At 42.6% G+C, this 26,696-nt stretch overlaps 1 protein-coding gene across 1 annotated transcript in view; it reads left to right on the top strand.

Moving 5' to 3' along the window:
* The window catches only part of LOC116978906 (integrator complex subunit 6-like), a 92,806-nt gene that overhangs the window by 52,719 nt on the left and 13,391 nt on the right, over nucleotides 1-26,696 (top strand). Inside the window, exons 8-16 of the mRNA XM_033030186.1 lie at nucleotides 317-469; nucleotides 2,804-2,936; nucleotides 6,175-6,269; nucleotides 11,134-11,247; nucleotides 13,316-13,531; nucleotides 13,688-13,814; nucleotides 16,013-16,155; nucleotides 21,654-21,882; nucleotides 25,605-26,009. Of these exons, the coding sequence (XP_032886077.1) occupies nucleotides 317-469; nucleotides 2,804-2,936; nucleotides 6,175-6,269; nucleotides 11,134-11,247; nucleotides 13,316-13,531; nucleotides 13,688-13,814; nucleotides 16,013-16,155; nucleotides 21,654-21,882; nucleotides 25,605-26,009 (1,615 nt within the window). The remainder of the gene's footprint in view (nucleotides 1-316; nucleotides 470-2,803; nucleotides 2,937-6,174; nucleotides 6,270-11,133; nucleotides 11,248-13,315; nucleotides 13,532-13,687; nucleotides 13,815-16,012; nucleotides 16,156-21,653; nucleotides 21,883-25,604; nucleotides 26,010-26,696) is intronic.

The following is a 26,696-nucleotide window of genomic DNA, read 5'->3' as shown; positions in this document are numbered from 1 at the left end:
AATGTTCTATGTATATGTAAAAAGTGAGTAGAAAGTATGGGATCTCTGGAGATTGAGAATTAATAACAGAAATAAGGAAATGGCAGATATTTAAACCAATACTTTGCTTATCTTCAAGAATTCTGGCCTTTTGGAATACTATCCTGGTAATTTAATTTAATGTAGGTGCATAGAGTATTACAGCACAAGGGCGTGCACGTCATGCCACCCCGTCCTCCGATGTGAATCCCATTCATCTTCACTTTGTCTATTTCCTTTGTTCATCTATAACAGAAATATGTAACCGCTAATCATGCGCCTTGTGTTTGATCCTCAGCCTCCACGTGTTGCTCATCCTGTGGTAAGGTTCTCCTGTGCTGATTGTGATCCAATGGTCATTGATAAATTACCCTTTGACAAATATGAACTTGAACCTTCACCTTTGACCCAGTACATTCTAGAGCGCAAATCTCCTCACGCCTGCTGGCAGGTAAGTGCATTACTGCAGCAGTGACTGTTTATTCTGTATTTATTTATGACTATGGATATTTCCTTTAGGCCATGCTCATATTTATTCTTCCTGTAATATTGACAGGGAGTGGAATGCTGCCTGCTATACAACTGCAGAGCGCTCAGGTGGGTGATGTACATCTACATATACCATGCTGCTAGAGTCCTCTTGCTCTTGTTAAAACATCCATTCAAGACTATCTTCACCTCATTAAAATGACTCTTTTGCAGTTCCAGGTGCTACTTTGTTTGAAGAGGAACAAGCCGTTCTTCAAATATCCTGACATATGCATCCGCAGAGCAACATTAGAAGTGTTTATAGAGACAAAATGCTGGAGTAACTCAGTGGGACAGGCAGCATCTCTGGAGAGAAGGAGAGAACCTATTCCTTCTCTCCAGAGATACTGCCTGTCCTACTGAGTTATTCCAGCATATTGAGTCTATCTTCGGTTTAAACCAGCATCTGCAGTTCCTTCCTACACATGTAGAAGTATTTATCTTGCCATTTATATCATTGATGTGTGTGAGAGAGTGGCATACATTAAATGGCTTAATTACAATCTCTCTTGTTACATTTTGTTGAAGAAGATCCTTGACTTCCCAGTCTACTATTATTGTAGCCATAGTGCACAGCATCCAGCGTATGGGATGGGTCTACCCTGCCATCAAGTACTTCTCAACCCCAAACACCACCAGCATAAAGTCTGCTTTTGCCCCATATAATTAGAAACATAGAAAATAGGTGCAGGAGTAGGCCATTCTGCCCTTCAAGCCTGCACCGCCATTCAATATGATCATGGCTGATCATCCAACTCAGTATCCTGTACCTGCCTTCTCTCCATAGCCCCTGATCCCTTTAGCCACAAGGGCCACATCTAACTCCCTCTTAAATATAGCCAATGAACTGGCCTCAACTACCTTCTGCGGGAGAGAATTCCAGAGATTCACCACTCTCTGTGTGAAAAAAGTTTTCCTCATCTCGGTCCTAAAAGATTTCCCCCTTATCCTTAAACTGTGACCCCTTGTTCTGGACTTCCCCAACATCAGGAACAATCTTCCTGCATCTAGCCTGTCCAACCCCTTAAGAATTTTGTACGTTTCTATAAGATCCCCCCTCAATCTTTTAAATTCCAGCGAGTACAAACCGAGTCTATCCAGTCTTTCTTCATATGAAAGTCCTGACATCCCAGGAATCAGTCAGGAATTAATTGCATGGACAGCTTGTAGATTGTAGGAATACGCCTGAAGCTGGGTTCGGCAACCATGCTACTGTGGGCAGCTGAATCTGATCTTGGCCCAAGTTCAGATCCAGGTTCACCTCCAAAACGTACATGTGTACTGTTCTCATTTGCATGTATACATTTGGAGAAATGTGAGACAGATTGAAGCTGGAACAAGCACAGTGATAAGATTTGTTGATTAACAATTTTTGCCACACCCTCCTTCTTAGATTTTACTTTTATTAGAGACAGATAGGTGTGCATGAACTTGATTTGCAGTGGCTGTTCTTGATGGGCATGGAGCAAATGCCTTCTTGGCATGGGACTGGAAGATCTTTTGTCTTGAAAAGAAAGGTGCAATCATGTTGCCTTTTTGGGGGTGACGTGTTTTTCTGAATGACTTTCAAAATAAAACTTTTTAAATCTGTTTATCTGCAGAAAGTGTTTTACATTATTGTGCATTGCCACAGTCTCCAGACAGGGATTTTACCAGCTGGAGCCCATGCCAGGAGGCTACCTCTGATACTTGCTCTGTGAGATTTCTCAGCACAAAACTCTCAGACCACTCATCAACCATGCTCATTTCAGTGAAAATCAGGTTGTTTTTAGTTGCCATCCTTTCCTGCTTATATGGATATGTGACTCAAGACTGATCAATGTGATTGACTCTAACAATAGTAACCTTCAGGGACAATTAGGGCTGGTTTTAAATGCCGACTCTCTAAATGTGAATTAAATTGGTTGTCTTTGATTTGGCTGTAGGATAATGAAAGCATCTTCTCATCTGGAGGAAGGCACCAAAGAATCAAGGATCCTGAAATAAATCGGTCTGAAATTACTGAACCTTATTCAAAAACAGTGATAAATACTATGATTGCACTAGTTGTGCAAACAATGGAGTCATTCAGTGCAATGTGAGGCCATTCATTTCATTGTTCTGTACCAGCTATTTGAAATTAATTTGACTTCCCTGTTCTTTCCTCATGGCCTTGTAAATTTTATCTTCATTGCCTTTTCCTTTCAAATAACACCATTAATTAATTGTATAAAGCAGTACATTGCTTTATTGATTTTCTTTCAAACTTTTCCCCCAGGTGTTTGTAAGCAGTAGTGGAAAATATAGTGACCTGGGACATCCATTCGGTTACCTCAAAGCAAGTACAACGTTAACCTGTGTGAATCTCTTTGTAATGCCTTACAACTACCCAGTACTACTCCCACAGCTTGGTATGTTCATATGCAATGTCAACTATTGGTTTGTAAACGTACACAAATGTAATATACTTAGTAAAACGGTCAACAAAGAATTTAAATCAAATATTTAAAGTTGCTGTAGATTTATTTATCGTGCCTTTTTAATAGGAACAGATTATACTGAATCAACCTTGATGTTCAAACTCTGTCTGTGACATTGTCCTGCACTTATCGGATGCAGAAGACAGAAAGAGCAGACCCGTGGTACTCACATGGCAGGTGGCGTGAGCCGAGGTTCAGCCCCTGGAACCTGATGCCCTCCGACACAGTGTTGAAAGACGGTTAAAAATAATTCAAACAGATATTAAAACTTACAAAAAAAAGAATTAATAATGGCATAAACAACTTTAAAAATAATTTTAAACATTAAAATTATTAGTTTACCAGGACACTCCTCCTGCAGGACTGAGATAGTTATTCAAATGACTAAGATTGGCATTATTATGGCATTCATGAGCATTACATTGAGGGGCTGGAGGCAAAATGAATTCAATCCCTCCACAGATGTAGAGGCATCTGATCTGATCTTTGCAGACTTGTCATGTTTGGTCAGGCAAATGCAAAATTTTGAGCTGAGCTGTGAACAATTGAGACTTATGGAACCATTAATTGCCACTTTGCTCAATTCTTCCAATTTTTGTTAGTCAGTAAAATGATTCTGTTCTAGTTCAAGTAAAATTAGCAATTATAGCAGCTCCCAGATTTTCTGTAGTTTGTCAAGTATAACGTTCATCTCATTTCTACATGATTAGTACGGGTGTCAGAGGTTATGGGGAGAAGGCAGGAGAATGGAGTCAGGAGGGAGAGATAGATCAGCCACGATTGAATGGCGGAGTAGACTTGATAGGCCGAACGGCCTAATTCTTCTATCACTTATGATCAACGATCTTAAATAACTATTTGCCTCTGTCATATGTGGTTGCTGCCGTTCAAGTGATCGCATTTGATCTTTTTGCCATGTTGCATCTCCTGTGCCAGTAAAGTCGAATTTGTCATAAGCACAAATACCTTGAGTTTCAGGTACAATAAAAATCTTGCTCGCAGGCACATAAACTCTGACAAATGCACAAAAACAAATAATATATAAATTATACATAAATTACACATTCTACAAATCAGTGAAAGGAAAAAAGACAACAAAAAAAATTAGAAAAGAATAAGTCCATAATAGTGCAAGAGGTGATCCATAGTATTCTGTGGCTGAGGTAGGATTGGAGTTGTACGGGTCTACAGCACTCAACCAATAAACAATAGACAGGTGCAGGAGTAGGCCATTTGGCCTTTCGAGCCAGCACCGCCATTCAATGTGATCATGGCTGATCATCCCCAATCAGTACCCCGTTCTTGCCTTCTCCCCATATCCCATGACTCCGCTATCTTTATGAGCCCCATCTAGCTCTCTCTTGAAAGTATCCAGAAAACTGGCCTCCACTGCCCTCTGAGGCAAAGAATTCCACAGACTCACAACTCACTGAGAAAAAGTGTTTCCTAGTTTCCGTTCTAAATGGCTTATTCTTAAACTGGCCCCTGGTTCTGGACTCCCCCAACATCGGGAACATGATTCCTGCCTCTAGCTTGTCCAAACCCTTAATAATCTTATATGTTTCAATAAGATATCCTCTCATCCTTCTAACCTCCAGAGTATACAAGCCCACTTTCTCAGCATATGACAGTCTCGCCATCCCAGGAATTAACTGTGTAAACCTACGCTGCATTCCATCAATAGCAAGAATGTCCTTCCTCAAATTAGGGGACTAAAACTGCACACCATACTCCAGGTGTGGTCTCACTAGGGCCCTATACAACTGTAGAAGGACCTCTTTGCTTCTATACTCAACCTCTTGTTATAAAGACCAACATGCCATTCGCTTTCTTCACTGCCTGCTGTACCTGCATGCTTACTTTCATTGACTGATGAACAAGGACCCCCAGATCCCGTTGTACTTCCCCTTTTCCCAATTTGACACCATTTCGATAGTAATCTACCTTCCTGTTTTTGCTACCAAAGTGGATAACCTCACATTAATCCACATTAAACTGCATCTGCCATGCATCTGCCCACTCACCCAACCTGTCCAAGTCACCCTGCATTCCCATAGCATCCTCCTCACAGTTCACACTGCCACCCAGCTTTGTGTCACCTGCAAATTTGCTAATGTTACTTTGAATCCCTTCATCTAAATCATTGATGTGTATTGTAAATAGCTGCGGTCCCAGCACCGAGCCTTGCGGTACCCCACTAGTCACTGCATTTATGCAGTGCATTAACCAGTCATGGCATTTATGGTATAAGAAGTTAGAAAGCAAATTTGATGCATGTGAATACACTAGTATTTATTGGGAATTAGTTAACAGAAAATAGTGAAAGAAATGTATGGTAGACAAAAATGCTGGAGATACTCAGCGGGTGAGGCAGCATCTATGGAGCGAAGGAATGGGTGACATTTCGGGTCGAGACCCTTCAGTCTGAAGAAGGGTCTCGACCTGAAACGTCACCCATTCCTTCGCTCCATAGATGCTGCCTCACCCGCTGAGTTTCTCCTGCATTTTTGTTTTCCTTCGATTGTTCCAGCATTTGCAGTTCCTTCTTAAAGAAATGTATGGATCTTTTTTATTGTACAGGTGCTGCAGTGTGCAGTGTGTGGGTTCTGGCTATCCATAATATCAATCCATGATTTTAATAAGGAAATTAACGTTTTGAAATCTGCAAATGAGGCAATACTAGGGGTGGAGGGAATGGAGGAAAAATGTGATCAGTGAGGAGGATACAGGGGTTCCCATGTGATTTTTGACAATTTGTGTGAGTAGGCAAATGTTTGCACGATGCAGTATAATGTGATAAATGTTGAGGTTGTTTGCTTTGGCTCTAAAAAGTGAAAGGCAAATAGTAATAAACTCGGAAAGTGGGAGGCACCCAGGACCTGGTACATCACACACTGAATTACAATATTTAAATTATGTTTGGACAGGCGCATGTTGAGGGGGATATTAGCCAAACAGGCGAATGAGACTAGTTGGATGAATTGGTCTGAAAGGCATGTTTCTGTACTTATAACTATGACTCTAAATAATAATTCATCTTGTAACATCATTGCCGTCAAGCCACATCTTTGTTGATTAAACTATTGCCAACTGTTGTTTGATTGAATTAACTACTGCTTTTATATAATTTATATTGGGGGTTAATTAATCAGATTATTATTCTCAACAGATGATTTGTTCAAAGTTCATAAACTAAAACCAAATCTGAAGTGGCGCCAAACCTTTGATAATTACTTGAAGACAATGCCTCCCTACTACATGGTGGTATGTAGTAAATGCTGAAAAGCTGAGCTTTTGCTGTTTTCTGTTATAGCAATGATCAATGTACATTCAGTTCCTAGAAAATGCTTTGTTGCTAGTGTTGGTTTAGGGTTGACAGAATATGCCATATTTCCCACAATGAAGACGCTAATTTTTACCCTAAAGTAAGGCCCGAAAATTCACCTGCGTCTTGGAGGCCGAAGATTAGATTGTTAGCCAAGAAAGATAGACTTGGCTATCCCTCAGTACATCGGCTGTAAAAGGACAGCACTTTTACAGTGGGGGAAGAGAGCTCTTTCCACAGCGTGTGGGGAGTCTGCCCCGGGTCAGCAGGATGGGCAGGAGCGTTGAGAAGGAGGGGGTCGGGGATCATGCCAGCAACTCACTCAGTAACTTGAGTGGCAGTGAACGGCCGCCGGGACCGGACAACAGAACTGCAGCTAGACCCGGGGCTCGCAGGTGACCTGGGAACTGCAGCTAGTCGCCGGGCTCGCAGGCGACCTGGGCGCTACAACCAGTCCCGGCGCAGGCCATCTGGGAACTGCAGCTAGTTCCGGAGACGCAAGCGATCTATGCAAAAAAGGTTGCCGACCCTTGGACTAAACCAAACCCTTGATCCTGTCCCGCTAGCCTTTTTTTTCAAAATTTATCCACTCAAAATGGGGCACCTTCGACGCAGGTGTGACTTCACTGCCAGGAAATACGGTAATGTGTAGATCAGTACTGGTGATCAAAGATCATAGAGCGGAGCAAGAGACTCCACTCGGCAAAAAAGCCATAGTACGTCATGGGTAATTTTTTGAGCCATCTTGATGTGCTCGTGATAGCCGTCATGTCGTCCACATCTACATCTGCAACTCACTGACTGAATGATAACTGAAAATCACACCCTTCCGATTAATTATTTTAGGATAAGCCTTTCATGCTACTTTTTGCTTCGCCCATTTTCAAAATATAGAGTTTTTAATTTAGCGTTTGATTGGTACAAGGAGACAACAAAGCTTGTAATATATATATTTTTTTAATGTACTGTAACTTTCTACATTTCTACTTTTGGGTATGTATGTGGCAATTATGGCTCATGGGATTTTCTTCCACACTACTAGTTATATTCGTAACATATTTAAATACAAGCGAAACTTTCGATCTTTCCGAACCCCGTAAAAATATCTCTGAAGAATGGACCCGACCCTAAACGTTGCCTAGCCATTCCCTCCATAGATAGACACAAAATGCCGCAGTAACTCAGCGGGTCAGGCAGCATCTCTGGAGAGAAGGAATAGGTGACGTTTTGGGTCGAGACCCTTCTTCGGACGCTCCGTAGATCCAGCCTGACCTGCTGAGTTTTCCAGCACTTTGTTTTGCTCTTAAAATTAATTTATGGTCCGCTGAAGAAACTACACGATAGACCACTCTGGAAGTGCAAGTGTTGCTGTACACTTCATACAGTAGAACACATCACAATACACCCCGAGTGAATTTAATGAGGTTAGATTATTTTTTTAATCTGTTGTCTAGAATTAATAGCTACCCACCCTATGTACCTTATATCAGCTTTATTGTATGAAACATTTGTAAATGCGGCGGCGCAGATGTCATTTACAATTATCCATATTGTTTATGGGTGTGTGTTTTCAATAGCCACTGTTTCCAACTCCGACCAGTGGTCACATCAGTGATTGGAAAACCACAACTTAAATATGTGCATCATACATATTGTAAAAGAGAGACAATGCTTTGCCAGCTTTGTTCTCAGCAAAGATCATAGAGCAGAATTCTCAGAGGGCAGCGCCACACCGAAGGAGAACAAAATAATGTTTTTCTAATGTTGCTGTTTGACATCAATATATGTACATACTCATCCAGAGAAGACTACAGGGGTACAATATTTTTTAGTTTTATGGGAAAATATGAGGCTAATTTCTCCTTATGATTTAGGAAGAAACATGTGCAGTCTATAACAACCTAATTATAGGTTGCTAATATTAAATAGAAGCTAGCGGCAAATGTAAATGGTAATGTATATGTAGTATACAGGAATGGAAATATAATTCATAAACTCTGTTCACAGTCCTATTTATTCTTAATCCAGCCTAAAAACAAATAAAGGTGGAAAAGCAACTTTCATGTTGTTCTTGTAAGAGATCTCAAAATAATAAATAATTATATTTTTATTCACCGTATCACAATAGGTTATTGGATTTCACAGTTTACAGCTGAATTGGTTTAGGCATTTTTAGTCTTTGTACGGATAGGATTATTAATACTGATATGGTAATAAGAGGGAGGGGGATTTTTTGCTCTCTTAAAATACTTTTTCTAATCTCCTGGTGACTAATTTCAAGCTTCATTGCAAGTTTGCATGACCATTTCAAATTCTACAGGGTTATTAGTTATATATAGTTTTATTTCGAGATACAACACAGAAACAGGCCCACTGAGTCCATGTCAACCATCAATCAACCGTTGACACTAGTTCCAAGTTTTCCCACTTTCTCAATCACTCCCTCCACATCAGGTGCATTTTTTTAAACAGGCCGTACAAAGCCAAACATCTTTGGAATATTTTGGATCAGAAAATTACGTATTAATAGACTATAAATGATTATCAAACATTTTAGTGTCCCTTTGAAAAAATCGGTTCAGATTTACATATAAATAAATATTCTCCAATACTGTGCTAAAACTGAAGGAAACTGAATAGATTCATAGCAAAGATAGAGCCAAAAAGCTAGAGTGACTCAGCGGTTCAGACAGCGTCTCTGGAGAAAAGGATGTGGTGACGTTTCAGGTCGAGACATTCTCTCCAGAGATGGAGTCTGTCCTGTTGAGTTACTCCAGAATTTTGTGTCTATCTTCAGTTTAAACCAGCATCTGCAGTTCCTTCCTACACATAGATTCATAGCAACTTGTTTCAGCAACACTTTCAGCACTTTAAAGTTTGGGCGGCACGGTGGTGCAACGGTGGAGTTACAGCACCAGAGACCTGGGTTCGATCCTGACTAGGTTTGCTGTCTGTACGGAGTTTGTACATTCTCCATGTGACCGCGAGGGTTTTCACCAGTTGCTTCTGTTTCATCCCATATTCCAAAGACGTGCAGAGTCCAGCACACTGATGCAATTATAAATAAAACACATCAACGCCTCTACTTCAAGCGCCTTGAGTATTCTAGAAAGGCGCTATATAAATCCCATCCATTATTATTATTATTACTTCATGAGAAGATTACGGAGATTCAGTATGTCAGAGAGGATTCTCTTGATGGTGTACAGTAGAGAACATATTGACTGGTTGCATCATGGCCTGGTTCGGCAACTTGAATGCCCAGGAGCGGAAAAGACTGCAAAAAGTTGTGAACATTGCCCCGTCCATCACTGGTTCTGAGATGGTGGCCGTTACGCACTAAACCTCAGTGCATTGGATTAGGCAGGAGTGGAGTATCTTGCTCCGCTCTATGATCTTTGCTGGTGATGTTTGTGCAGGGCTGTTGAATAATGCAAATGCAGTGTAGAGCTGCTACATCTAACATTACATGGGTTGCAGTATTTATATTAAAATGTTAAAAGTGGATTCCAACGTAATATCTAGGAATAATATAATGGTACGGTAGGAGGTTATTCAGGAAATTGTGCCTTTGTTGCCTTCACATACTTAATAATTAGGTATCCTATTCCTGCACCTACTTTAAAACTGCTACTTTATTTCTATTGCCTTGCTGTTCGTCTCAAAAAGAATAATAAAATCTTACAGCATGGAAAGGACTATTTAGTCCAACATCTAGGGTAAGCACCACCACCATCCATGGCAGCTGTTGCAGGCACTCACCACCCTCTGTTTTAAAAATAATACATGTCCCGTGCATCTACTTTGAACTTTGACTGTCTCACATTAAGGCTATGGCCTCTAGTATTTGATTTTTCCACCCCGGGCAAAGTGTGCTAACTGTCTACCCTGTCTCTGCCTCATAATTTTATATACTTCTATCAGGTTGCCCCGCAACTTCCCGCCATTCTGGAGAAAATAATCCAAGCCTGTCCATTCTCTCCCTGTAGCCGATGCCCCTAATCCTGGCATAATTCTGGTAAACCTCCTCTGAACTTTTTCCAAAGCCTCTACATCCTCCCTGTAGTGTGACCATACTTCACTCAATATTCCAAATGTGGCCAAATCAAAATATTATAAATTGGTATCAATGGCTGGAGATTTGAGGTATTGCACTTGGAATTGAGATCGAGAGTAATTTCTTCATTCAGAAGTTACGGAACCTGTGGAACAAACTGCCACAGAAGACAGTGGTGACCAATTTGTTAAATACATTCAAGAGGATTGCTTAAAGGGATTGAGGGATATGGGAAAAGCATGGGGAGAGGGACTGAAGTGGTTGATCAGCCTTGATGACATTGAATGGTGGAACAGAGCTGAAGGATAAATGACCTCCTGTTTTCTATGTTTATTACTTCACTGTAATGCATTGAGGTGACTTGTTCTCAGCATTACCACTATCCCGACTTGCTCTCTACTAAGTTGTTGCTCTGTTGCAGTGATAGAGCTTACACTGTTTAGATATTTCGGAATACGGAGACCTGAGGGTTAAAGTATGCTCAGCTGGTCATTAAACCCTCCCCATGCTGCATGCAGCTGGCCCTGGAAACCCACTGCCACAGTGGGCCACAGTCCGTCTCACTTTCACTGTGTGCTCCGCATCCTGCACAATTGTGAGAAATGCCCAGCAATTAATGTTGCATGATTTCAAAATGTTTATTAAAAAATCTTACCTATTTGTGATAATTAACAAAATCATACAAAGATGATTTATATAATTTGTCATCCTTTCTCATGTCTTGTTCTTGCATGTATGGTTTGCAGCCATTGAAAAAAGCATTACGAATGATGGGAGCTCCCAACTTAATCAGTGATAACAGCATGGATTGTGGACTAAGTTACAGTGTTATTTCTTACCTCAAGAAACTTAGCCAACAGGTAAATGCTTTCTCTGTGTTTGGCACGGGGCAAGCTGCCGCAGGGCATTGCAAAAGTTGTCCCCATCAGCAGGGGCAATGGTACAGGTTATTTGTGTGCATGGGATGGCTGTGGGCGTGGGGAGACAAGGTGTTGGGGCAGGCAATAGTGGTGCAACCATATACTGTTACCCTGACAGTAGTTGAAAGTTGCAGGGCCAGTAACTGATCTGAACTATGAAGAGACTACAATTGACCAGTAATTTGAGATAATTTGTTGTAACTTTGGGGTCATGGTTAGCCCCTGTCTCTCTCAGTGGGCGGTGTGCATATATGGATGTGACAATATCAAACCTAACTCTCAGATTTTACCCCTGCTTTTTGAATATATCCTGCCCTTTTTCACTTGGTCAGATTCTGGATGTTGTGGTTGAGAGTTATGGGCCTGTCCCACTTAGGCAATTTTTCAGGCGACGGAAAAAACGGCGACTGACACGCACACACGCGCGCACACACACACCCTCCCTCCTTCCTCCTCCTTCACCTCCACCAGCCCGTTAAGTGGGGACAGGGCAAGCGGGGGGCGCGCTGTGTCAGTTAAATTTACACAGTGCAAAGCCAATGCCATACAGACACACCCCGCGATGAACAGGAAGGTTGGCACTGTACGGTGAAAACACAGTGTACGGGGAATACACGGCTGTGAAGCTAAGCGGACATTAACATTACCGGTCCGTTATCCTTGGTTCTGAAAACTACTGCTTATGTTTTTTTCCCCCAATGAGCCAATGCAATTCACCGGTCAGCACTGGTTACAACCTACGACAACCTTCGACCTCCTGGCGACCCACCTACGGCACGAGAATTCTCATTACTCTCCATGGCGGCTTCATTCTGGTCGCCGCTAATTTTTCAACATGAGGCCGCGACTCGTTCCCAGAATGCAGGAACTCTTCACGACCATGAAGGCGACTCCCCGGCAACTACCCACGAACATGTGGCAACCGCATAGTCTCCTGCAGTTGCCTAAGTGGGACAGGCCCATATGTATGGATAGGAATGGATTGCCTTATGTGGACAGATTGGGTCTATATTCATTCGAGTTTAGAAGAAGGAGAGGTGGTGCAGTTAGTAGAACCACATCTTACAGGACTAGAGACCCAGGTCAAATCCCGACCTTGGGTGGAGCTTGAACTTTCTTCCTGCCACCTTGTGGGTTTCCTCTGGGTGTTCCTATTATCTCCCACATCCAAAGATGTGAAAATTGGCCGCTGTAAATTATTCCTAGTGGGTGATGGTAGAATCTGGGCTGGGAGGGGATGCTGTTGCTGGTAAAGTGGAGAAAATGAAAACATGCGATTATTGTAAATTGGTGTTAATGGTCAGAGCAACTCTTTCTTGGTGTTTAACAGTATATGTGCTATTGTGGAGTAGGGCAGGACCAGAGGCCAATGTTATACGAAAGTATTGAAAAATCAAGTAGTGATTACAGATGGAGCATCTTTTTCGAGAGAATAGTGAGAATGAGGAACGTGCTGCCACAACAATAAATGCAGTTGGGGAAAATGAAATCAAAGAAATGTTAGATGAGCAAAGATGGGATAAGAAAAATACATAGGCAGCATCTCTGGAGAACATGGATAGGTGATGTATCGGGTCAGAATTCTTCAGAAGATGAGATAAGGCTTGGGTAGAACACATACACTGGCATGAAATCATATTCTGTGATTTCCTTCGAGCTCTGAATGTAAAATGAAACGGGATCTTAATTTTTTCAGGGCAGTCAGTCCTTTGTGAGGAAGAACTATTGTGTTTGATTGATTATTGTATGGGGAGGGGAGAAGCGTGAGGAGGTGTGAGATTTGCGAAGAGAAAAGAAGCTAACCATGTTCACTTTTGTATGACATGAAAACAAATATTGTTGGAGTGATGTGAATAAGGTAGCAAATGTTTAGTTGCTGCAAAATCTTAACCAAATTCTGCTCACTTGAAACATTAACTGAGTTCTCTTTTCCAAATGCTGCTTGACTGAGTTCTTCCAGCATTCCATTTTTGTTTCAGATTCCAATCTGCAGTTTTATGTGTTTCAGGCCAAAATGGAATCAGATCGTATAATTTCATCTGTTGGCAAAAAGACTCCACAAGAGCTGGGAATCAAAGTTAAGAACCAATCCAGTGTACTGTCTTTGGCACATCGCAAAGATTTTAAGCAACTGCTGCAAGGAATCACAGGGGAAGTGCCTCTCAGGCCCTTGGAGCTGAGCATGAAGGAGTTTGCTGGCTTTCAGATAGCAATCCTAAACAAGGTAAATTAAACTTCCATTTGTTAATGTCTGCAGAAATAGTTTGCTTTTTGTGTTCTGATAGCGACTATTGCATTGTGAAGCATTTTGAGTAAAATTGTAATTGACATTTTGTCTATGAAAATTCTATTTAAATGTGGCCTTGTATTCAAAACATAGGATGTTAAGCCTCAGACTTACCGGAATGCTTACGACATTCCTCGCCGGAGCCTGTTGGACCAGCTAACTAGAATGAGATCAAATCTACTGAAAACTACGCAGAAATTGATTCAAGGCCAAGACGAAGGTAAGGAAAATGATCCTGGGATAACTCCTAAATCTGTTTTGCACATTGTCAACTGAAAAGGGGGCCAGGTTTGATACAATGTGTTGGAGATGAGTTAAGTGTAAGAAAGAACTGCAGGTGCTGATAAAATCAAAGGTAGACACAAAATGCTGGAAAAGATAGAATGTAGGCGGATAAAGTAAGACGTGGAAGATCTGGGAGGGGGGGAGGGGATGGAGAGAAAGCAAGGGCTATCTGAAGTTATAACATCTCTCACCATCCCCTCCCCCTTCCCAGTTCTCCCACTAGTCTTACTATCTATCTTTGTCCCGCCCCCCCTCCCTTGACATCAGTCTGAAAAAAGGTCTCGACCCGAAACATCGCCTATTTCTTCTCTCCAGAGATGCTGCCTCACCCGCTAAGTTACTCCAGCATTTTTTGTCTACCTTGGAGATGAGTTAATCTGTGTAGAAAATCTGGGTTCAGTCTGTTAAAGGTGATGGGGATGGAGAAAGAAGTGGTGAATGGTGGCACTGAATATTGCTTTCGTTCATTTGGAGGTAGGTTCCATTGCTTTCAGGTAATGTGAAAAAGGAAGTCGGAGCTGGAAATCCTTTGGTGCAGTCAGACAATTAAAAGTGGAAGTAGAGTAGGCTGGTCCCACTGAGCTGAATGCTGGTGGTGCTAGGCAAAACCCAAGAGAATATATCAGAATTGCTCTTATAGCTGTACTGTTTTAACAGTGCTGCTGAAAGCTGTTTCTACATGTTCATTTCCATAACATTGTAAACTCAGTAATAGAATACTTTAAAAGCAAAATAGACTGTCTACTGCTTTTTGAGCAGGATATTTAATCCAATTTCATCTCAATAGCATTCTTTGATGATTAAGAAACTAGACTAGTAATGCAGTAATAATCTGAAGATCTAAATCGTTCCATGATAGGTATGAATTCAAAGTAGGTTTCCTAATTGTACCTGAAGTTGACTCTGACACTCAATTTACTGACCCTGGGTCCTCAAGTCCACCGTGCTTGCTATTTAATTTGTTTATGGTAAATCGTTAAATGAATCTATTCTGTAAATATTTAGCTCTGGCAGTTAGTTGAAGTTAATCACACCAGTGTTAAAACAAATTGATTTTCTCTCTTGCCCAATTCTGCCGAAAGCTCTTCAATCAGAAATGTTACCTCAAATGTTGTCTTTCCACAGATGTCGCCTGACCTGATTATTTTCAGCATTTTCAGCTCCCAGTTTCCTCTGCTCCAGAGAGAACAACCCCAGCTTCTCCAGTCTAACCTCTCCGCTCAACTCCTTTGTTTTTTGATTTTTGTAGAAATTTCCCATCCTTCCTGAGGTCAAGTCACGAGAAGTGGATGCAGTGTTCCAGTAATGGCATTAATTAATGATCAATGCAGCTTCATCAGAACTTCATGGATTTTTCACTTTTCATCAATTTCTGAACCTTGTCCGCTTTACTCGAGATCATTTAAACAGAAAGTGTAGGGAATACTAAGTGTTTCAGGCAGTCCTGCTGGTTCAATATTTTCAATACATATGCCTAGATCTCTAAGCATATATGCCTCTGCCTTCATAACAAGAGGATTTCAGTATAGGAGAAGAGATTTCTCTTCTAAATGTTGTGTTGACAATTTAGATTAGCAATATCAGCTTTGGAACCAAAAGCTCAATTTTTTAATATATATCAGAATGGGGAAGATAGGTATTGAGTAGGATTATAACAAACTGAAAGATGATATCAATAGTCTGGTAGAATGGGCAAATAGTTTTCAAATAAAATCAACATGGGTAAATGCAAAATACAACATTTTGTTGGAAAGGTGAGGAAGATTACTTCCTATTTGAGGGTGCAAATTAGGTATAACAGCAGAAGCACTGATATTGCCAAGAATTTCACTGGAATATTTCCTGATTCCATAATTGGCTGGTCCAGGTGGCATGAGTCTAACTAGATAAGAGGACACAGTAGACAGTTGCTAATGAAAATATTTTCTTAGGTTTGATGTGGCAAAGGTCCAACTAGTGTAAAAAAGAATAACCTGCAGTTATTCGCAAATCCGGTCTCTGAAAACCTTCTTGTATGTACGAGCTGCAGATTAGTTGCCTTTTGTAAACTGGGGACGATTTGTAAAACACACGCTTTCAAATGCACATGCTGCTATACAAATCGTTATGCAGTTACTGCCACCTTTATTTCAGATTATCTGCACAGCATTCCTGTGGCACAGATGGGCAACTATCAAGAATATTTGAAACTTATGCCCCCTCCTCTTCGTGAGATTGACCCAGACCAACCGAAGCGGCTCCATACGTTCGGGAATCCTTTCAAACAGGACAAGAAGGTATGTGTATGGATGACAAATTTCTAGTATTGGATGGTTTCTGCCAGACAGAGGAAGTTGAGGGCATGGAATCAAATGTGCTAAGAACCCTAACCAAGTTCATGGACTGAGATCCTTTCAAATTTGGGACTGACCAGAGCATTTTAGTATCCTGTGTGGGATAGCTTGTTCTCAGCAGTGACCGCAAGCGGCTCAGAATGTTCCACAACACCAGATACACAATCAGTAGAATTATTCTGTTCAAGATGTGGAATAAGGACAGTGAAAGCCATGGGAGTGTGAGCAAGATGGCTAAAGGCCATCACAGATGGAGGGACTTTGTAGATATATTTCCTTCAGAAATTCCCTTGCAACATTGGTGTGTCCTGACTGTTTGAATTTCTGTGAAGTCATTTCATTAAAGAGATTCAAGGATCCAATGTGAGGATCACAACATTCACTTTTTTTTTTTCAAGTCCTCCATCTGTCTCAGCTAAAGCAAAAGTGGCAGGTGTATATGTTGCAAATCTGTTCACCACTCTGACTTGTTCTCGGCACATGTTTGTCCCCTGAATGGCACAGGCCACTCTTCCATTAGTGAACCCCATCGCGCACAGCCTGCTTCATTGCTCATTGCAGAAAAACTACCTGAGCAGGTTCCAGACTTGGAATTGTGGGGCCCACTGTGGGTTGGACAACTTGGCTTTTAGATTGTTAGTATCTGAGGATCATTTACTCAAACCCTACGTCCTTTCCTAACTGCGGCTGGCACACCTCTCAAAACAACTGATGCTCAGTCATCCAACCAGCACCCCTAACCCTTCCTTGCCCACCACCTCATGATACAAGAAACATTTGTTGTCCTACATCTGATTTAACAAGGTAACAAAAGATTTTCAGGGTGCACAGAAACTGCAGATACTGAAAACTTGAATAAAAACAAAGTGCTATACAGTACAAAAACAGGCGATTTGACCAAACCTCTCCATGCCAGCCAAGTTGTCTGTAACGGAGCCTATATCCTTCAACTCTACCTATCCATAAACCTGTCTGTGTTTTACCTGTTGTAACGGAACCCGCCTCTGACTTCCACTGGCAGTGAGTTGGATGATCAGCCATGATCATATTGAATGGCTCGAAGGGCCGAATGGCCTACTCCTGCACCTATTTTCTAGGTTTATGTTTCTATGTTCCGTATATGCACATTCCTCTCTGGGGAAACAAAGTTGCTCCTTGGTTCCCTTTTAAATCTTACCCCTCTCACCTTACTTAGGCCTATTAGTTTTTGACTCCTCTAGGGAAAACACTGAGACTATGCACGTGATCTATTCCCCTCATGATCTTGTATACCACTATAAAGCCATTCCTTAACCACCAATGTCCAAGGATAATGGTCCTTGCCCATCCAGCCTATCATAACTCAAACCCACCAGTCTCTAATTTCTCATAAATCTGTTTTTGTATCTTTTTCCAGTTTAATTACATCCTTCATAAAGCGGGGAAAGCAGAACAGTACACAGTGCTGATTGTGGCAATACCAATGTCTTGTATAACTGCAGCATGACATCTGAGCTCCTGTACTCAGTTGAAACAAAGAACTGCAGATGTGGTTTATTTAAAAAGAGACAAAGTGCTGGGGTAATTCGGTAGGTCAAGCAGCATCTCTGGAGAACAAGATGGGTAATGTTTTGGGCCGGGTCCCTATTTCAGATGCTGCCGAACCCATTGAGTTATTCTACCATTTGTCTTTTCCTTTTCTCAGTACCCTGACAGATTAAGGCAAGGGCGTCAAACCACTCTTATCTGTCTGCGTTACCACTTTCAAGAACTCTGTACATGCATCGCAAGGCCTAGCGGATCTACATTACTCCCCGGGGGCATTTACTGTGCAAGTCCTGTCCTGGTTTGTATTACTAAAATACAATACCTCACATCTTAATCACATCCTTCATATAGCAGGGAAACCAGAGCAGTACACGGTGCTCGTTGTGCCTATTCACTGGATGTTTCGCCAATTCACTGGATGTTTTCAAGAGAGTTAGATTTAGTTCTTGGGGCTAGCGGAATCAAGGGATATGGGGGAAAAGCAGGAATGGGGTACTGATTCTGGATGATCAGAATTGATCGTGTTAAATGGTGGTGCTGGCTTGAAGGGCCAAATGGCTTACTCCTGCACCTATTTATGTTTCTCACCTCAACCTGCTAGTCCCAGTTGATCACGTTCTCGGTGAAATCTTCACTGTTCACTATGCCACCAGTTTTAGATTCATCCGCAAATTTACTAACCGTGCCATTCTCATCCAAATTGTTAAGATAAATAACGGACAACAGTGGCACCAGGATCGATCCCGTGGAACACCACTTGTTACAGTCTGAATAACAATTCTCTACTACCACTGAAGGGTCCTGACCCAAAACACCATCTGTCCATTCCCTCTTCGACCTGTTGAGAACCTCCAGCACTTCAGATAAAGAGTAAAAGAGAGGCAAGAGTGGACAGTGGACCGCTGGCAAAAGATGCTGGAGAAGTAGTAATGGGGAATAAAATATCGGCATTAATTGAATAAGGGTTTTGATAAGTTTTCATAGCAGAAGACACCAGCAACGTGCCTGAAATTCAAGAATCAGGGAGCAGAAGTTAGTGGAGTTGCTATTACTAAGGAGAAGGTGGTTGGGAAGATGTTAGGTCTGAAGGTGCATAAGTCACCTGGACCAGATGGACTATACCCCAGGGTTCTGTAAGAGGTAGCCTAACTATAAGCTGGTTAGCCTGACTTTCGTGGTTGGTAAGATTTTAGAATCCATTCTTTAGGATGAGGTTTCTTCGTACTTAGAAGCACATAACAAAATAGGCTGAAGTCAGTGGATTGGATCCAAGTTTGTGGATGATGTGAAGATAGGTGGAGGGGCAGCTAGTGTAGAGGAAGCAGAGACTCTGCAGAAGGCCTTGATCAGGTTGGAAGAGTTGGCAAAGAAGTGGCAGATGGAATACAGCAAAGCAAAGTGTACAGTCACGCACTTTGATCGTAGAAATAAAGGTGTAGACTATTTTCTAAATGGGGAAAGGATTCAGAAATGGGAGGTGCAATAGGACTTGGGAGTGCTGGTGCAGGATTCCCAAAAGGTTAATTTGCAAGACGAATTGGTAATAAGAAAGACAAACGCAATGTTATCGTTCACTTTGAGAGGACAAGAATACAAAAACAAGGATTTAATGCTGAGGCTTTATAATGCATTTGTCAGACCGTATTTGGATTATTGAGCAGTTTTGGGCCCCATATCTGAGGAGGGGTGTGCTGGCATTGGAGATGGTCCAGAAGAGGTTTACAAGAATGATTGGGTTAATGTATGATGAACGTTTGATGGCACTCGGCACTGAGCCTGTACTCGCTGGAGTTTAGAAGGATGGGGGAGATTCTCATTGTGGATGTTTCCACAAGTGGGAAAATCTAGGACCAAAGGGCACAGCCTCAATAAAAGGTGTACCATTGGAAAGGAGATGCGGAAGAATTTCTTTAGTCAAAATGTCATGAATTTGTTGAATCAATTGCCACCAACTGCTATGGAGGGCAAGTCATCGGGTATTTTTAAAGCAGAGGTTGACAAATTCATGATTAGTAAGGGTGTCAGCAGTTATGGGGGGGGGGGGGGGGGGGTCGGTGGCAGGAGAATGGGGCTGAGAGGGAAAGATAGGTCAGCCTCGATTGAATGCCGAGTTAGACTCTGGGCCGAATGGCCTAATTCTGCTCCTATGGTTTATGAGCTTATGATCTTTGCTTTTTGTTCAAGATTCTAGCATCTGCAGTTTCTTGTGTGCATCCTACTACCACTATGAAAGTAAGCATGCAGGTACAGCAGGCAGTGAAGAAAGCGAATGGCATGTTGGCCTTGGGACTTTAAATTGTGTTGAATGTTTGTTTTGTTATTATTCTATGTTATGACTGCAGGCTAAACCATTTCGTTGCACTGAAAAGTGCAATGACAATAAAATTGAATCCAATAGGAGCAAAGAGGTCCTTCTGCAGTTGTACAGAGCCCTAGTGAGACCACACCTGGAGTATTATGTGCAGTTTTGGTCCCCTAATTCGAGGAAAGACATTATTTCTATTGTGGGAGTGCAGCATAGGTTTACATGGTTAATTCCTGGGAAGGCGGGACTGTCATATGCTGAGAGAATGGAGCGGCTGGGCTTGTACACTCTGGAGTTTAGAAGGATGAGAGGAGATCTTATTGAAACATATAAGATTGTTAAGGGTTTGGACACGCTAGAGGCAGGAAACATGTTCCCGATGTTGGGGGAGTCCAGAACCAGAGGCCACAATTTAAGAATATGGGATAAGCCATTTGGAATGGAGACGAGGAAACACTTTTTCTCACAGAGAGTTGTGTGTCTGTGGAATTCTCTGCCTCAGAGGCCGGTGGAGGCCAGTTCGCTGGATATTTTCAAGAGAGAGCTAGATAGGGCTCTTAAAGATAGCGGAGTCAGGGGATATGGGGAGAAGGCAGGAATGGGGTACTGATTGAGGATGATCAGCCATGATCACATTGAATGGTGGTGCTGGCTCGAAGGGCCGAATGGCCTACTCCTACACCTATTGTCTATTGTCACTCTGTTTACTTTTTTCAAACCAGTTTTGTATCCATTCGGCTAGCTTGCTCTGGATCTCATGCGGTCTACCACATTCCAGCCTGCCATGCAATACCTTTCAATGGCCTTGCTGAAGTCTATATAGACAATGTCAACCACACCCCCTTGTCAATTTTCATAGTTACCTCTTTAAAAAAAAAAAAAAAAATTAAGTTCATGAGACTCAATGTTCTACATACAAAGCTATGTTGACTATTTCTAATCCTTGACTTTACAAATAAATGTAAATCCTGTCTCAGCATCCGCATTCCCACTACTGATTGATTTTAGGTTCACTGGCCTATCATTCCCAAGCTTTTCCTTGCAGCTTTCCTTTGATAAAGGAATAATATTAGCCATGCTCCAATCTTCAGGCATTTCACTCGTGCCTATTGGCTATGCAAATATCTTTGTCAAGGATCAGTGAGTCCCACCGCAAATTGGAGGAGCAGCACCTCATATTTCGCTTGGGTAGTTTACATCCCAGCGGTATGAACATTGACTTCTCCAATTTCAGGTAGTCCTTGCTTTCTGCCTCCTTCCCCTCCCCCTCCCAGCTCTCCCACAGCTCACTGTCTCCACCTCTTCCTTTCTTCTTCCCGCCCCCCCCCACCCCCACATCAGTCTGAAGAAGGGTCTCGACCCGAAACATCACCTATTCCTTCGCTCCATAGATGCTGCCTCACCTGCTGAGTTTCTTCAGCATTTTTGTCTACCTTTGGTTTTTCCAGCATCTAGTTCTTTCTTAACCAATTTCTTCCCTGTCATCCTAAGATTAATGTGGTTTGAAAAAGTTGTAATTCTATTACATACCAGCAGGATAGAGTATGCATTATAATGTTCTGTTTAATCTCTACAATTGCTATAATTCTGTTTTACTTTCTGTTATAAGGGAATGATGATCGATGAGGCGGATGAGTTTGTTGCAGGCCCGCAGAATAAGGTGAAGCGACCTGGAGAACCCAACACACCAGGATCACTGAAGAGAAGGCGTAGCATGTCACCGCTGCTGCGACGAACTCCAGCATCACCTGTCATAAATAACATCGGAGGAAAGGGACCTCTGACTGCAGGAGTTCAATCACAGGGCTGCCCTGTCAAGCCTCTGGAAGTCCATAATGGTAAAGCGCTTGCAGCATTAAAAGTGGTGTGGCCAGCCCCTGCTTCCTGCAATCAGTAGGAAATTACCCACATTGGGGGGGGGGGGGGGGGGGGGGGGGGGGGGGGGTGATGGCAGAGGCAGGTAGATGTTGGATGGAGGTGGACAAAAGAGAAAAAAACGAAAGAGAAATGGAGGCAAGTGGTGCCAGTGGAGGGCAGAAGATGGGGGCATCTGCTGGAGATGATGAGCAACTCAAATGTCTTGATTGTCACTGAAATTGTGACTGATGAATTCACAGAAGGATTATAGCATGGTAGGTTCTATTTTGGACATCTTTATGTAAGAGCAATCCATCTAATCCATTCCCATGGCCTTTCCCTGTCGCTTTCCAAATTGTCGTCTTTCAGACACTACGCCCTTTTTGAATGTCCAATGGAATCCACCTTCTAGTGGATTCTTGGCCCCAATTAAATGTGATGTACAAAAAATGTTACTTTTGGAGATGCAGGAAATTGCTGTTGCTGGAATCCTGAGCAAAAATAGTGTGCTGGGGAAACTCAGCGGGTCAGGCAACATCTGTGGAAGGAATGAACAGACGAGGTTCGGTGTCAGGATTCTATAATAGACTCTATATCCATTCCCGAAGGGCCCTAACCTGAAACGTTGTCTGTTCATGCCGAACTTCCTAAGCCTTCTAAGAAAGCAGGTGTGCTTTCTCAATGGGTGTGCTTTCTCACCTGTTGATCGACATGAGTGATCCAGGCCAGGTTGCTCGGGATATTTACTCCTAGGAACTTGAAGTTTTCAACCATCTCTACTTTGATAGTCTCAATATTTGGTGGGGTATGTGTACTGCTTCACTTCCTGAAGTCGATCATTAACTAATTTGTTTTGTGACATTGAGAGAAAGGTGGTTGTTTTTGCAAGGTTCTCATTCTCCTTCCTGTACTCCATCTCGTCATTATTTGATATCTCACCCACTCCCGTGATGTTGTCCGCGAATTTATACATTGAGTTGGATTTGTACTTGCCCGCACGGTCGTGGGTGTATAAGGAGTAAACAAACATGCTGAGAACGCATCCTTGCGGAGCACCAGTGTTGAGCTTTATCGTAGAGGATGATTTGTAACCTATCTTCACTGATTGTGGTTTGTAGGTCAGGAAGTTGAGGATCCAGTTGCAGAGATGTGCTGATTCTAAGTTCCATGAGTTTGGAGATGAGCTTGGATGGGATAAGCAGAGCTGTAGCCTGGGAATAGAAGTCTGACATGGGTGTCTCTTATCCAGTTGTTTCAGGGGTGAGTGTAGGGCCAGGGAGATGGCATTGGCCGTGGAACTGTTGTGGCAGTAGGCGAACTGCAGTGGTTCTAGGTTGCTTAGTAGACTGTATTTAATGCGTTTCATAACTAACCTTTCAAAACACTTCATGATGGTGGATGTAAAGGCAACTGGACAGTAGTTGTTAAAGCATGAGGTCTTGCTTTTTTTTTCACCACTGGGATGATAATGGTCTTTAAGCACGTGTGTACCTCAGCATGGAATAGGGAGAGATTTAAGAGGTCTGTGAATGCTCCTAGTTGCTCCGGGCATCTTCTGATGTCACGGCCGGGGACTTCGTTAGGGCCAATCGGACCAGTTGCTTTCCCAGGATTTGCCCTCAGGAAGGCCGATCTAACAATGATGCTGAGAAGAGGCACACTTGAGTCTGATGGATAGACACAGAAGGGTCTCGACCAGAAACGTCACCACTTTTCTCCAGAGATGCTTCCCAAACTGCTGAATTACTCCAGCAATTTGTGTCTATCTTTGGTGCATAAGGTACACCAAAGGGTAAGCTTTGCTTATCAGGTCGGGGGGAGTTCCCCCCCCGCCATGGGTACCATGTAATCCCGTGCTACCTGCTCCATGGTCGGATAGTCAGCAACTAAACCGTCTCCCCCACTTGGTTTGCCAAGTGAGGAGGGGGCTGTGGACCCCCAGCAGGACAAAAAAACATGACCTGTTAAAGGGTGGATTAGCTTCTAACGAGCCAACGGCCATCCACACCAGTAGACGTTGCGATCGCTGTCGTACATAGCATTGTCAGGAATGATGATAAAGCACATACAACAAATCCCTATACTTCCAGCGGCGGAAGTCCTCTGGAACTGGAGGACAGAGATGTGATCATCATTGTTCCGTCATCGTTCCCATCGGAAACCCGAACCACTGCGTCAGTAATGTTTTCACCGATTAATGAATTTGGTGTAAACCAGCATTAGGAATCTGCAGTTCCTTCCTACAACTTGAATCTGATGGGATGGATGTCATCATCCTGTTGTCCTTCTACTCAAAGCATTTAGTTCATCCGATGGGGCTGCACTATCACCAGTGGTGTTGCCTGACTTCGCATTGCAACTAGATATAGTATTCAGACATTGCCACTTTTTGTGGGTGTCCAAATGATTATACTGGCAATCAAGTTTGCCCGTTTCTCTTGGCATTCTTTATGGCTTTGTGAAGATCATACTGAGCTTTCTTGTACCGCTAGGGAGCGTTTGACTTGTATGCACGCAGTGGTCCAGGCCTTCACCTGGGAGTGTATCTCGTTGTTCATCCATAGTTGGGGAACACTTGGGTTGTCTTCAGCATGTATGCCTCTATGCACTTGGTGATGAAGTCAGTCACGCCAGTGACATACTCATTCAAGTTGGCTACAGGATTCCTAAATAAGGAAAGGATGTCATCCTTGTCTGCCGACCAATATTATCTGTATCTGATCCTGTGGAGGATTCCTAAATATGGAAAGGATATTACCCGTGTCTGCTGACTATAATAGAAGGCCTCCCCTCGGTCATGACTGTTTATGGGTGATGTATCCTGGTCTGATGCAAACCTGGGCGATGTCATATGGAGGACAGGCTGTTGCCCATGCAGCACGTCCCCCCTCTCCACGTCGCTGATCGATCCAAAGGAGCAGCAGGGCCATTACAGTTTGGCGCCGTCGCAGGAACTGCCAGAGCGAGGTTGTAGACAACGACGAACTGCCTTAGGGGCTCCGACTCCGGATTTTCTTGAGGTTTATTCCTGGAGCCTTTTCCATGACTGGATATGGCCACAAGGCAGTGGAGGTTTTAAATCAGAGTTTTCCCTCTCCTAGGTGGACTGCCTTCCCAGGCTGACAAGCCCCATCTGCCCGAGACTCGTGGGGGTGGCAGCGTCTACCTTCCTGTGCAGGTCTATAGCACCTGTCCACTGCCCACACTAATATTACCTGTACCTGATCCTCCTGCTTCAGTGTTTGTAGGGAGGGAGAAGAAGTACAGCTAGGTGATTAAATGTCCTAAAATGTGGCCGAGGAGCAGAGATATAGGTGATTTGTATTGATGTGTAGCAGTGTTTTCTGGCCCTGGTGGGACAAGAATCATGCTGATAGTACTTTGGTAGTACATCCCTGGGGTTGGCTTCATTGAAGTCTCTGGCTACAATGACTGGGGCTTTGGTGTGTTTTGTCTCAAGTCTTGATAGTATGTACTCTTATGAACTGTTGGTGCTGAAATCTTGTGGTAGGAGTTTAATACAGGAAACTGTATGAATGTAAAAGATTAGCAATGATATTACTAAATAGCAGGCAGGAGGAGACAAATAATTTACTCCTCATATTTTATAGCAAAATAAGAATGCTCATTAATAAATAACATTAAAACCACTGTACATAGAAATGCTGACATTGTTCAATAGCTTTTATTCTTTTACATTCAGATATGAACAGTGTTGCAACAGATGAAGTAAGTGCAGAGAAGGATGTGTGGCAATCATTAGATAAATCCATTGAAGAAACAGTGGAACCGGCTCCAGCAGAAGGAGCTGCTTCAACATCTATTCACACAGCACCAGATGTCCTGCTGCCCAGTGACTTTCAGCTTGATGCACAACTCAATCATGTGGCTGAGGATATACTTGATCATCAACTTGGGCTGGATGTTGTAATGAATGACTCCTTGGAGAGCCCATCGGAAACTGATAATGAAGAAGATGTGACACTGGAAAGCAGCCCAGGCATATCCTTGCCTGCCTCTGATGGCATGCAAGTTCAGCCCGTGGTAGAAGGGACTAATGCAGAGCTCAGGATCAAAGTCATAAAGGAGATTCGCAAGCCAGGGAGAAGTAAGTTTATCTTACAGCTGCTTATTAAGCTGAGTGCAAATGTGTGAAGAGTATGAAGCTATATCAAAATCTCTTGACTAAGATCTCTATTTGTTTCCACAAAATATTTGATGGGTTGCGGAAAATGCTTTAAACTGGGAATTAATGCCAGTCAAATTAAGAAGCTGCTGCAAGAAATTAAACTAAAACAAAATAACCAACAAAATAGAAAGTGCTGAAGGGACTCAGCAAATCAGGCAGCATCTGCGAAGGGAAATGGAAATTGGATATTTTGGGTTGAGACCCTTCATCTGGCCATCTTCCTCTACAGATGTTGTCTGACTTGCAAAGTTCCTTGAGCAATTTGCTTTTTTTGCTCCCGATTGCAGCATCTACAATGTTTTAAAACAACTGGATCAAAAGGTACAGATATCCATATTATAACATCTATATGACTACCTGAAACATGTGGACAAATCTCCAGAAAAATGATACAACAAAATGTTGATTCCTACACATTGAGAAATAGGAAACAGTGAAAGTACTTTAATAATAATAATAATGGATGGGATTTATATAGCGCCTTTCTAATACTCAAGGCGCTTTACATCGCATTATTCATTCACTCCTCAGTCACACTCGGTGGTGGTAAGCTACTTCTGTAGCCACAGCTGCCCTGGGGCAGACTAACGGAAGCGTGGCTGCCAT

The sequence above is a fragment of the Amblyraja radiata genome, chromosome 12, assembly GCF_010909765.2.
Source record: "Amblyraja radiata isolate CabotCenter1 chromosome 12, sAmbRad1.1.pri, whole genome shotgun sequence".
Classification (NCBI taxonomy): domain Eukaryota; kingdom Metazoa; phylum Chordata; class Chondrichthyes; order Rajiformes; family Rajidae; genus Amblyraja; species Amblyraja radiata.
This window is presented reverse-complemented; position numbering and strand designations above follow the sequence as displayed.